The 13327-nt window shown below is 41.9% G+C and overlaps 2 protein-coding genes across 10 annotated transcripts in view; both read right to left on the reverse strand.

Moving 5' to 3' along the window:
* Positions 1 to 532: 532 nt before the first annotated feature.
* RPLP1 (ribosomal protein lateral stalk subunit P1) lies at positions 533 to 2988 on the reverse strand. The gene is made up of 4 exons (XM_009210502.3): positions 2766 to 2988; positions 2041 to 2115; positions 791 to 908; positions 533 to 651 (listed from the first exon to the last, which is right to left on the reverse strand). The coding sequence occupies exons 1-4, from the start codon at positions 2835 to 2837 to the stop codon at positions 572 to 574; spliced, it is 345 nt and encodes a 114-aa protein (XP_009208766.2). The 5' UTR covers positions 2838 to 2988; the 3' UTR covers positions 533 to 571.
* A 4158-nt stretch (positions 2989 to 7146) lies between these two features.
* Positions 7147 to 13327, reverse strand: part of KIF23 (kinesin family member 23) — a 34873-nt gene continuing 28692 nt past the window's right edge. For 3 of the 9 annotated variants that reach the window (XM_017960734.2, XM_009210497.2, XM_009210494.2), the window contains 5 exons: positions 10803 to 11054; positions 9759 to 9841; positions 9486 to 9567; positions 8907 to 8977; positions 7147 to 7781 (listed from right to left, as the gene is read on the reverse strand). In XM_017960734.2, the coding sequence (XP_017816223.2) occupies positions 7766 to 7781; positions 8907 to 8977; positions 9486 to 9567; positions 9759 to 9841; positions 10803 to 11054 (504 nt within the window). In that variant the 3' untranslated portion in view covers positions 7147 to 7765. The remainder of the gene's footprint in view (positions 7782 to 8906; positions 8978 to 9485; positions 9568 to 9758; positions 9842 to 10802; positions 11055 to 13327) is intronic. The other 6 variants (XM_003901122.4, XM_003901123.4, XM_009210496.2 and 3 more) reach the window with 4 other exon arrangements.

The following is a 13327-nucleotide window of genomic DNA, read 5'->3' on the forward strand; positions in this document are numbered from 1 at the left end:
TGAATCTTGTTTTATCCACTTTGTGTAACTGGGGACCTTAATAAACTATGAAGTAAACTTTCTGCACTCCTTCAGTGTTACCGTAAAACTCCCAAGCATTTGGTGAGACATTACACAGCTAGGTCTTAGTTTCTTTACAACCTTGGGATGTAGCAGTCAATTCAGCATAGGTCAAAGTTCATTATTAGGCAGGGTTGTATAGGGTAATTACCCAGGAGGCTTTCTAATGCTGGTCTGTATTACCCTCTGCCCCCAGTGGAGGGGACACACCTTATAATCCTCAAGTTTATACAGGTAACCTGGACAAAGCATCTGCTCTGATCCTTCCTCCTGCCACCCCAGTGCAGTTTTTAACACTGTACCATGAGGTGCCTTCTTGTTAGCATCAGGATTGTCTATGATCTCACATCTGGCAACAGTGGCAGGGAAAATCCAGCCTGTGTCATGGCAGAATAGGTTGAAAGCCAACATTACAAAACTGACACCATTTTTGCAGAGCACATTCCCAAGCTATGGGCAAGACCAACAGCAGTAAAGTTCAGCTTTTTATTGAACACGTTATAAAAGAGATTTAGTCAAAAAGACCAAAGCCCATGTCATCATCAGACTCCTCGGATTCTTCTTTCTTTGCTTCCACTTTCTTCTCCTCAGCTAGAAAAAAAACAGTCAGGTGTTAGGATTTCCATACATCATCTGCTTGTGGAAAATTAACGGCAATTTTACCTATAATACTTTTTTTTTTTTTAAATCTCTACACTCCTTCCAATACTAGAAACTCCATGTTTCCTACCTGGAGCAGCAGCAGTGGAGGGGGCAGGACCTCCTGCTGGTGCAGCACCAGCTGCTGGAGCAGGTCCACCAGCCCCTACATTGCAGATGAGGCTCCCAATGTTGACATTGGCCAGGGCCTGCAATACATGTGCATGCATAGGTAAATGCCCAGTTCTGTCCTTGTTACACAGCGCTCACGTACCAAAAACAAAAAGTATCCCCCCTTCCAGGTTACAGTGATCAACCCTTAACACTATATACAGTGGGTTCCACATCCATGGTTTCAACAGTGGAAAAGCATGCGTACCAAACATGTAGACTTCCAAAGTATACAGGAGGATGTGCATAGGTTATATGCAAATACATTTATATAAGAGATGGAACATCCTGGGATTTTGTTATTAGTGGAAGGTCCTGGAATCAATACCCTAGACACTGGCTTTTCTTTGCTAACAGCCAAAACTTAGGTTAGACAGGGCAACACACTCCTGTTCAGCTTTGAATCTGATAATTACATTCCTATATGTTAAGAACCTCCTGAGGTAGCTGATTTCCCTCCTTTTACAAATAACATGTTGGCAAAAAAATAATCTAAACTTCCTGAAACACTCAAATGAATATTCTTTCCACAGTTCCATGTCTCCTCTTAACAGTGAACTCAAATTTTCAGTCTACTAAACAAACATAGGACTTCAAAAGAGGCCTCTTAAAGATGACATAGGTACAATGTTTACAATCTTTCAAAACTCTTTAGAGGACACAACCCCGGAGTTAGATGCTATCAGCTTAACTTGCCAGAGATTAAGTAACCTGTACAATGGAAAATAGCCAGTGCAAGCTCCATGACCAGGAATCTCGTCTTTATTAGTCTTTTATATCCTAACACATAGTACTTACTGTTGTGTCAATGAAGTCCACTAAACCCAAATGTCCATTAAACCATAGTTTTAATGCAAGAATTTGCTTGCAACTTTAACATGGGTAGTACCTATCTCCCGGGTGATCCTTTTTGGGAATAAATGACCTGATTCAGATTTTTTTTTTTGACCATGGTTTCAGAGCAAAAGGGAAACCAGAGTCTGATAAGGAAACATAAGACTTGAGAAACTGAAATCTTATTAGCTCCTAGAGATATAAATGCAACCAAATACACCTAGGAGATCCAGCGGCTTGTGGGGCCTTATGGCACTGCTGGAGGTACTTCAGCATGTACACCTGCCCTCGTAAATCAGCAGGCTTTACCACATCACTTTGCCACCATCACCTTACCTTTGCAAACAAGCCAGGCCAAAAAGGTTCAACATTTACACCGGCTGCTTTAATGAGGGCATTGATCTTATCCTCCTACAACAAATAAAAACGTCAATCCATCAAAACGTAGCGTATGTAGTATCTCCAAAACGCTGCAAGTCAAAGGCAAGTCACTCAATAAAAAGTGTACAGGACATGTTTAACCAGCTCAAATATTCTATCAAACATTCTATCACAAGCAAAAGAGATGTGTGCCAGGCGCCCTGCAATGAGGCGAGCCTATCACTGCTGTTTCACGGGCTGGGACTTGCCTGAGTCACGCAGCTATTTTTAAGTTAGAACCTGGAAGGTGGAGCCGAGCTGGGGCGCTATCCTCCACGACCCGGGGAATTCAAGGCAATTATACCGAAAGAAGTCCGAGTACGTGTCCCTGGGAGAGACGAGGCGCGGGTCAGGGTGCCCAAGCGCTGCGGAAAAGCTTTTCTACACGAAGGATCTTGGAGCCAGAGAGCCCAGCCTCAAGCGCACTCCACGCCCCCCGGGCCCGCACGTGGTCCCGGGGGCCCAGGTACCGCTCTGCGAGAGGCCCCAGTCCCGAGGAGCGCCCGCCCCATGCCGCCTGTCTTCGCGGCCTGGCCCCGGCCGGAAGTGCTGGGCCCAACGGCCTGGAGCCGGGAACCGCATGGAGAGGCGGGAGTCGCCGCCCACAGGCAGCCCGGCCGCCGACCCGCGCCCGCACTCACCGTGACGGTCACCTCATCATCATGCAGAATGAGGGCCGAGTAGATGCAGGCGAGCTCGGAGACGGAGGCCATAGCGCGGGCAAGTGTGGGGCTGGCGCTGCCGGACGCGGTGCTAGTCGCCGGATGAAGTGAGGCCCTCACTCCAACGCGGCCTTAGCTTTCTCGGAAGGACCGAGCACCTTCGCGACAGCTGAGGAAAGGGGTTGTCGCGCCTATGCGCAGTCTCTTATGTCACCACGCGGACCAATCGGCGCCCGCACCGGGCGGAAGAGGCGGACCCAGGACCGATTGAAGACGCCTGCGCGCTACGCCTGATTCGTTCTTCCTGTTGAGAAAGTTTCTCAGCGCCAACGGTTACGGTCTCACTTTATTTTGTTAAATTATAGGACTTGAGACGGTTAAAAACACTTTTAGGATAGGGTTGCGTAGGTATTCGGACTTCGCCGCCGTTGGTTCCATGAGCTGCTTGACTTGGCAGGAGCTGCGCTGTGGCCGTGGTGACATTGTTCGTAATCTCCCAGTTAGGTCGCGGCCTTCCCAGCCGGCGCTGACCCTGAGGGTAAAGGCTGCGTCCCACCTTGGAGGTCGCTGCTTAGCGCTGGGCCGTGGGTGAGATAGATAGATGTAGGTAGATGTAGGAGGACGAGCAAACTAACGGCATTATGATAGCAGTAGCCGTGGAGCGCTTACTATATCCCAGTCACTGAGCCACATTCTACAAGGATTCACGTAATCCTCACACAGCAGGAGTTGGATGTTATCTCCATCTTGCAGATGGCAAAATTAAGTCTTAGAGCCGGTAACTAGCCCAAGATAGTGTAGTTACCGCGCGGTGGAGCGTGGATTTGGAATCCAGAAGCCTAACTTCACCGCCTAGTGCTTCGGGGAAGGGGGATTATGGGTAAATTGTATACAACCTGTTATTTGTTATCTGAACCCAATTTAAATTCCTACCTTCAAAAATGGTCACCTTTACATTGCTCGTGGAATTTGCTTAGTTTACTGGAAGGTTAGTTCAAGATTTTTTTTTTTCGGGAACCTTCTTTATTTAGTCCATCCCATTATTTAATAATCATCTCTGATGAAACATTTCTGTTGGAATCCACCAATCTAGAGTCCTATTTGGGTCAATCTTAACTACAAACAAATATTTTCATATCCCGAATTTTTTAAAAAAGTTTTTATAAAGCTATCAAACTTTTTAAAAATAAAGCTACTGAGTTTTCATCCAAATCTAAGAAGCCATTATAGTGGAATTTTGGTCAAGAAAGCTTAAAGCTATTTAAAAATCCAAACATTTCCAAAGCTACAATGAGCCAGTCCAAAATACTGTGTACCTCCAGCAGTGTACTTAAAAAACTGATCTGCCGGGCGCGGTGGCTCATGCCTGCAATTCCAGCAGTTTGGGAGGCTGAGGCGGGTGGATCGCCTGAGGTCAGGAGTTCGAGACCAGCCTGGCCAACATAGTGAAACCTCGTCTCTACTTAAAATACAAAAAAATAGCTGGGCGTGGTGGCGGGTGCCTGTAATCCCAGCTACTAGGGAGGCTGAGGCAGGAGAATCGCGTGAACCCGGGAGGCGGAGGTTGCAGTGAGCCGAGATCATGCCATTGCACTCCAGCTTGGGCAGCAAGAGCAAAACTCCGTCTCAAACAAACAAAAAAAAAACAGATCTGGTTGGCAAGTGGCACTTTGTGGTCACTGAGGAAATAGTCGTTTTCTCCACATATACGCACTTTTACAGGGTATCAAACAGTAAGCACTAACCACAGCTATTAAAGAGAAGTAGCTAAGCAAAATGTCAGTACTCATGCATTTCCTTTTGTGTTGTTGAAGGACTTAGTGCATTCAACAGTTACTTCAGACAAATTCCACTGCCCCATATTCTCCTATCATAGTAAAAATTTCCCATTAATATTTTGAAAATACTATGCAATAAGCCATTTAAATTTTTTTTTTTTCCTGAGACGGAGTTTTGCTCGTTCCCCAGGCTGGAGTGCAATGGCGCGATCTCGGCTCACTGCAACCTCTGCCTCCCAGGTTCAAGCTATTCTCCTGCCACAGCCTCCAGAGTAGCTTGGATTACAGTCGCGTGCCACCACGCCTGGCTAATTTTTTGTATCTTTAATAGAAATGGGGTTTCACCATGTTGGCCAGGCTGGTCTCAAACTCCTAACCTCAGGTGATTCGCCCACCTTGGCTTCCCAAAGTGCTGGGATTACAGGCGTGAACCACTGCGTCTGGCAAAATTTTTTTTTTTTTTTTTTTTAAGTGGGTTGGGACAGGGCATGGTGGCTCATGCCTGCAATTCAAGTACTTTGGGGAGGCCAAGGCAGGAGGATTGCTTGAGCCCAGGAGTTCAAGACCAGCCTGGGGCAACATAGTGAGACCCAGTCCCTATTACTTTGTGTTTTTGTTTTTTTTTTTTTGAGATAGGGTCTCATTCCATTGCCCAGGCTGGAGCACAGTGGCGCCATCACAGCTCACTGCAACCTCTGCCTCCCAGGCTCAGGCAATCCTCCCACCTCAGCCTCCCCTGTAGGTGGGACTACAGGTATGTGCCGCCATGCATGGCTAATTTTTAAATTGTAGGGATGGGATTTCAGCATGTTGCTCAGGCTGGTCTCGAACTGAGCTCAAGCCATCCTGTAGTGCTGGGATTACAGGTGTGAGCCACCATGCCCAGGCTGTCTCTGTTAAATAATAATTTAAAAAGCAGGCTGGGTACAGTGGCTCATGCCTGTAATCCTAGCACTTTGGGAGGCCAGGTTGGGAGGATTGCTTGAGGTCAGGAGTTTGAGACTAGACAAGGCCACAGAGCAAGGCCCCATCTCTACAAAAATAAAAAATTAGCCAGATGTGCCGGCATTTGCCTGTAGTTGCAGCTACTCAAGAGGCTGAGAGGATTGCTTGAGCCTGGGAGGCTGAGACTACAGTCAGCTGTGATCATGTCATTGCACTCCCTTCTGGGTGACAGAATGAGATCCCATCTCAAAAAAGTAAGAAAAAAGCCAGCCTGGACAACTTAGCAAGACCCCATCTCTACAAAAATAAAAATTTTTTTAATTAGCTGGGCATGGTGCTGAGCACCTGTGGTCCCAACTACTTGGGGGGCTGAGGCAGAAGGATCACTTGAGTCCAGGAGTTTGAGGTTATAGTGAGTCATGATTGCACTCCTGCATTTCAGCCTGTGCAACAGAGCAAGACCCTGTTTCTGAAAAAAAATTTAAAAACAAGAAAATCAAGAAATAAATTCTGTATCTACTACAATAGCAATTTAACGTTTAGTGTTCTGAAGCATTCTAAAAACACACATATAGGCCAGGTGTGTTGGCTCACGCCTGTAATCCTAGCAGTTTGGGAAGCTGAGAAGGGCTGATCACCTGAGGTTGGGAGTTTGAGACCAGCCTGACCAACATGGAGAAACCCTGTCTCTACTAAAAATACAAAATTAACTGGGCCTGGTGGCAGATGCCTGTAATCCCAGCTACTGGGGAGGCTGAGGCAGGAGAATTGCTTGAACCTGGGACGCAGAGGTTGTGGTGGCTGAAATCACGCCATTGCACTCCAGCCTGGGCAGTAAAAGCAAAAATCCATCCCCTCCCCACCAAAAAAAACTCAACACACACACAAACACATATATGACATTGTTTACTACTATACTGTGAGTGACTAGTGCATTTTATCTTCTCCCTTAACTTTTGAATCAGCTTTTGGCAAGGACTAATACCACACTTTTATTATGAATAACAAAATATTAAACTATCATTTTAGTTAAAAAAAAACAAAAAAGTGGTCGGGCACGGTGACTCACATCTGTAATCCCAGCACTTTGGGAGGCCGAGGCAGGCGGCTGAGATTGGGAGTTCGAGACCAGTCTGACCAACATGAAGAAACCCTGTCTCTACTAAAAATACAGAATTAGCAGAATAATCTACTAATACAAAAGGCAGAAGAATTGCCTGGACCCGGGAGGCAGAGGTTGCGGTGAGCCAAGATCGTGCCATTGCACTCCAGCCTGGGCAACAAGAGCGAAACTCCACCTCAAAAAAAAAAAAAAAAAATCAGCCTCAAATCCAAATTAAATTCAAGTAAAATGTGTGTTCACCCATGCAATGGGATATTTCACCATAGTTTCGACAGTATTTTTTCTAATTTATGTTGTCCCCAATGTTTTTTGTTTAAATGTCTAGAAGTCATACTTAATATGTAGATAATTATGGTTGTCACATAAAAAAGGCATTGTCCATTTAACATATTATCTTGTATTTTTTAGTGCTATCTTTCAATTTGTCCCACAAACAATGAGTGCCAGGTGAATGCAGGCCACTGTGCCAGATGCTGGGAGGACATGCTGAATGAACGGCCATCACACAACTACGTAATTCTTAGTGCTTTTGATTTTAATCCTTTTGGCATATCTAAATGTCAGAAAGTGAATATATACATACAAAATTCAAAACACCTTCCTAAAATGGTTATTATTGGCCAGTCATTTACATCTTTATTTTGAAAGTTTGAATTGTCAAATAGTTCTAAAGTGCATTCTTGCAGCTAATAAATAGCAGCATTTGTTTATAAAACCTTAAGAAATTCAGACCAGGGCTGGAAAAGTCACAATAAAAAAATCAGGCATGATCTAGATATATTCTTCCTTAATCATCTAAGACAAACACTTGTGTGAATTAGTTTATAAGTATACATGAAATATATTTTAACAAAGCATTATAAAAAATTCATACAGCAATGAAAAAAGGAGTCTTCCTCTGCTATTAATATTAAATATGGCAAAACATATACTATACAAGGTTTGTTGAATACTAGTTGTCTTTGGAACCATAGGGAAAGCTTTGCTCTAGGTCAGTGTATGATGTAGCTGAGGTCCATGATTTTCAACAAAGTTGGAGTTCTACAAGATGACCTGGAAGACTGCTTCTGGCATGGCTTTCGAGAAATCATCCACACAAATGAAAATGTTCTTTCAATACTGGGACTGTCAGTTCATGGCTTTTTGCGCCTAAAACACAACAACCAGCACTTAGAGTTGAACTTTGCAATTAGTAACACATTCATAGCAAATCAATCTTTAGAAGGTCTTTGAGAAGTCCCTCTGAGAAAGCAAACAACTTTTATAAAATATGCTTATCTTAGTATTAAATTTAGAAAACAGGATTTCCATCTTTATCCTGCTGCAACAATCTTCTAAATTGCTCGTTAAGGAATGTAAATGTTTAAAATGTTATATCTGGCCGGGCGCGGTGGCTCAAGCCTGTAATCCCAGCACTTTGGGAGGCCGAGGCGGGTGGATTACGAGGTCAGGAGATCGAGACCATCCTGGCTAACATGGTGAAACCCCGTCTCTACTAAAAATACAAAAAAATAGCCGGGCGAGGTGGCGGGCGCCTGTAGTCCCAGCTACTCGGAGGCTGAGGCGGGAGAATGGCGTGAACCCAGGAGGCGGAGCTTGCAGTGAGCCGAGATCGCGCCACTGCACTCCCGACTCGGCAAAAAACAACAAAACCCCGCCAAAAAAAAAAAAAAAAAAAAAAATGTTATATCTACGTATATATGTATATATACGTTTATAACATTTTATATATGAATGCATGTATTTATAAAGAGGGGATTTTATTAAAATATGGAAAAAGACTGGGTCAGACTCCTGAGTATGAGTTTAACAGAACAGGAAAATGTACAATTCCTTCCCTACTATAAATTCTTCCATTCAGTGTTATTTATTTTAGTGAACACTTATTGCTACACCAAGACCAAGAAGCAAGTCAGAAAACAATGATTTACACAAAGCTGTCTAGTCCCCAACTTAAGCCTTTAGCCTTCCCTCCTTAGAGGTACTCTCAGTTCAGCCTCAGAAAGCTTTATGAGCATTGGCAGAATATGAACAAGAGCCACCAGTCTTCCCCCACCGCCTGCCTTGCAGCTCTGATTGCTCTTATCCAGCCTTCTGAGGCTCTCAGTATTCCAGCTGCCTACTGCAGTCTTCCTGTGGGGGCCCAGATCGTCCAAGGGGAAAACCAAAACCATATATTTGTTCTGAACAACAAGTGGATAGATGGTAGAATAACGTAAAGACCAAAGGAGGAAAAAAGCACACAGCAAGACCCCAGTTACAGTCAGTGCTCACTTGGGTTGTGCGTGATGCTGATATCCAGGTCCCAGTTGGGATCCTGCTTTCATCTCCACAGCCACGGAACACTGAGAGGAAAATGACAAGAGGAAAAAGATCAGCTCCTCTCAATAGTCTATAAAATACAGTTATTTAGTGGGCTCTACACCTAAGTGAAATGCAATATTGCTTTCTAGTTCAGCAAAGACTCTTATGTTAAAACATCAGTCACTTGTAATTTATTTCTGGCACAGGCCACAAATGTTGTGAGTCAGAAGGGTCTTTAGAGGTCATCTAGGTAACTCATCTCATTTTAGATAAGTTCGTGAAGAGAGTTGGTGGCTAAGGCCATAGCTTAGCCTCCTGACCCCTACCTTCCCATGTTCTTTCCAAGAGCTTCTCCTCAGGAGTAACAGTTGCAAGGGGGTTCCTGATGAAGTGGATTCTTGTTATTCTAGGAATAGACCTAAATGGTGCACTGGCAATGTGAGATTATACCTCAGCATTTTCAAAGAGCATAAAAATCTAGAGCTGTGGAGTTTAAAACGTGACAAACCTAATTTTAGTAAGCAGAGAAATATTTAATTTTTCCCCTACCCTTGTTTCTACATCGGTCCATTCAGACTCTGCACCATCTGGTTGGGCAGGTGCTACTGTGGAAGATCTTCGTTTTCGACTACTGAAAAAGGGGAAACATGATGCAACAATTATTTTTGCATCTAAGAAGAGGAAAAATATTAGAGGTAGGGAAATACTATCTACATCCCTTTGGAGAATTAATGATACATTTCACAGGCTGTTCTGTTCCTCAGAAATAAGCAGCTAAGAAAATGACCAACTTTTATACAGAGATTTTTGATGGTTACTTACCCATTTGGTGATTCTTGCTTTAAAGTCTCAATATCAGTAAACTGAACAGATTGTCCACCACCCCTTGTTTTATAAATATCACCCTAAAGCCAAAAGAAAAGGTCACTGTTACACATTGATACACCCAAATGAAAAACACACATATATATTTCAAATTGTTCCCATGATTCTATTTTATAGAAATTCCCATCCACAAAATCAGATGGTACTTGGTACTTGCTGAGTCTGTACTATCAAAATAATTTAGAAATTTGAGTACGTATCTCTCACAAACAAAAGAAGTCCAATACAATGTAATCAGTAACATTCATAATTGCAGAAAAAAATATTTCTTTTGCTCTACCTGTAATTTAAAAACTAAACTGCACTAAGGATCAAGAAATTTGCTGGAAATTTCTACATGCTCTAAGACATGGCACTTTCTTCTCTGAGTGCTCCCTGTTGCCCATATTCAAATGACAGTATAGTCTCATTTGTAGCTAATTATAAGAACAAAAACTCTAAATTGAACTTGAAATAAAAAGCTTTTTTTTTTGGTATTATCTTTTACTTTCCTGATTATTCACTGACTCTATGATCAAAGGAGAATTCTTCTATAGGCAAGCAAGTCTCTTCTTTCTGGAAAACAGCTTTAGGCAGCTCAATACTGAGTAATTTTGATGGGTCAAATTTTAACATAGATTTTGTTTTATTTTGTTTTTGTTTTTTTATCTTGAACTGACAGAGAGCAATGGGAGTTCTTTGCTTAGATTTACTTTTTAAGTCGTGGTTAAAACTAAATATAGTCATTAAAAATTAAAGTACATCATGGATCTAGAATTCTAAGAAACTGAAGAATCTACACCTATTTAAAGCATACTTAGTCCCACTTTGGCAGACTTAAAACCTAAGCAGTGACTAATTTTCTGCTAACAAAAAGGTTATATCAAATACTCATTGATGTTCCAGTTGACACTGCCTGTGTGCTACTAAAGGAGTAGCAGGACAAATGGACTTTTGTTGAATTTTTTAATATATTTTTTTCTCCCGTGAAAATTAGTTTACCTTAATTAGTTTAGTTTCAATCTCCCCATCGGAGGCTAGTTCCTGGTGGGTCAGCATGTACTTCTCACACTTAGCTAGTGCCTTTTCATTTGCAACAGATACTGTGATGGCATGAGGGACATGTGGCTGCATGACTGTTTCAGTTTGCATGTTAGAGGCGGGCTTATGATCTACCCATCTGTCTCCTGCAGAGCGTGATCGTCTGTGTCGGAGACGAATTGGTGGTGCGTTCTGATCAGGTTGAAAGAGGAACTGAGAAACAAGCATAACCCATAATTAATTAAAGGGTATTATTAGAAGTGCAGCAGGTTCGGCTACATTAGTTGATGACAGTATCATAGCAAACCTTTCCAAAGCTAAATATTTTATTCAAGTAATTTAAACATCTTTGCATTTAAACACAAAACCAACAAACATCTTTAATGCCAACTTGTATGTTACACATTCTACCTGGGAGTTTCCCTTTCAACAAAGGATAAAAGAAAAAATTCTGGTAATGCTGCAAGTCTTTCCTGCTTGGGGGTCATTCAGGACAAACAACTCATTTCATATTTTTGATCAAAAACCATTATTTATCCCTGCTATTGAGAGGTAATCTATTACGTCCACAACTCTGTTAAAATCTTCAATAAGATCAATGAAAGCCCTATACATTTTCTAGGTTTCTAAACAAAACAGAAAACAATCCAAAGAACATAAGGTATAATAAGAACCATATGAATAAAATGATTAAAGAAATGTGAAATACTTCTGAGTGCTTTCAGTTAAGATTTTAAAACCTCAAAACAGAACTTCATGAAAAGTTCAAATACAATAATGGCTACAATATACCAACTAATTTTTCCCCCAAACATTTCATACAGGTTCCAAGAAACAAATAAATAATACAGCGTCAAATCAGTCTCTTATCATACAATAAAAAACTAGTTGCCAGGCCAGGCATGGTGGCACATGCCTGTAATCTCAGCACTTTGGAAGGCCGAGGTGGAGGAATCAATCGAACTCAGAAGTTCAAGTCCAGCCTAGGCAACATGGTGAAACCCAGACTCTACAAAAAAATACACAAAAAAATTAGCTAGGCTTGGTGACACGTGCCTGTAGTCCCAGCTACTCAGGAGGCTGAGGTGGGTGGATCACTTGAGCCCAGGAGGTGGAAATTGCAGTGAGCCAAGATCGCACCACTGCACTCCAGCCTGGGCAACAGAATGAGACCCTGCCTCAAAAACAAACAAGTTGCTTCCGGTCAAATGTCATGTAAATCTGGCAAAGTTAAGTTAAGCACATTCAGCCTAAGAAAATAATATTTCACATATATGCCATAGTTATAGTTTGAAGCAATGAATTATCTCTGGTGTTTTATGAACATCTCCTGTTTGTAAAACTGAAAACGGGGCTGGGTGCAGTGGCACACACCTGTAATTCTAACATTTGTGAGGCTGAGATAGGAGAAGGATCACCCAAGACCAGCCTAGGCAACGTAAGAAGAATTTCTCGGGCGTCTTTTGGTCTCAGGTGATTTCTACAAATTTCTACAAAAAATTTAAATTTTGTGTAAATTTCCACAAAAATTTTAAAAATTAGCCAGGTGTGATAGCACATGTCTGTGGTCCCAGCTGCTCAGGAGGCTGAGGTAGAACGATTACTTGAGCCTGGAAGGTCAAGGCTGCCGTGAGCCTAGATGATGCCACTGCACTCCAACCTGGGCAACAGATGAAGACCTCATCTCAAAAAAAAAAAAAAAAAACAACAACAACAACAACAAAAATACCCCAAAAAACAAAACTGAAAGCAAATGGAAAAAGTCTATCACAGGCCAAATCCGTCAAAGCTAGTCAAGTATGAAGACCTCAATTTCAAAATGCACATCTGAGGAACTGAATCATTTTCCCTATATAGTCGTACAAATGCAGCACTAGTGACAGCTCCAAGACATGGGCAATACAGTTTGCCATTAAAGATGCTGAGCCTCAAGACAAACAGGAAACATTTCATTCTGACAATGATTTATTTAATGTTGAACACGAAAGTCTGGTCCTTATCATCTACCATTTAGCAAAAGCGAGGGTTTTCTTCAAACATTTAACAGTAAACATATGATGAAACAAGCTTCGGAAAGATGATAATTCATACAATCTACTAGCATTTATGAAATAAATATTTAAATTTTTTTCCTCACTCAAGTATAAATTTAGTCCACTTGACATAATTTTTGACCAACAAACTTAGATGCACAGATACTAACCTTATAGTAACTTTTCTGCTGCACTTCTAAATAGTTTGATTTCACATAAGAATCTCTAGTAAATTCCCTTAAATATCTCATAGCCAAATTAGATATCTCATTACTGTTTGCAAGGCATAAGCAAGGCTTGAATAGTTTTCAGCCTATAAACTGTCATAAAATGACTTACTAGAGTTGGTCAGAATGACCATTTACCTAATTTGCTGTCTAAAAATGTTTAAGGAAAAATCTGCAAAGTAAAGAACTTAACAGACCTTAGAATCATCGGTTTCCCTGGTAAATA

This window comes from Papio anubis, chromosome 7 (genome assembly GCF_008728515.1).
Source record: "Papio anubis isolate 15944 chromosome 7, Panubis1.0, whole genome shotgun sequence".
Taxonomy (NCBI): Eukaryota; Metazoa; Chordata; class Mammalia; order Primates; family Cercopithecidae; genus Papio; species Papio anubis.

Coding starts and splice junctions, on each gene's coding strand:
- RPLP1 (XM_009210502.3), bottom strand. CDS start 2,837: ATGGCCTCCGTCTCCGAGCTCGCCTGCATCTACTCGGCCCTCATTCTG. Junction 909..2,040: donor GGCCTGGCTTGTTTGCAAAG/GTAAGGTGATGG, acceptor CATGTATTGCAG/GCCCTGGCCAATGTCAACAT. Junction 652..790: donor CTCCACTGCTGCTGCTCCAG/GTAGGAAACATG, acceptor TTTTTTTTCTAG/CTGAGGAGAAGAAAGTGGAA.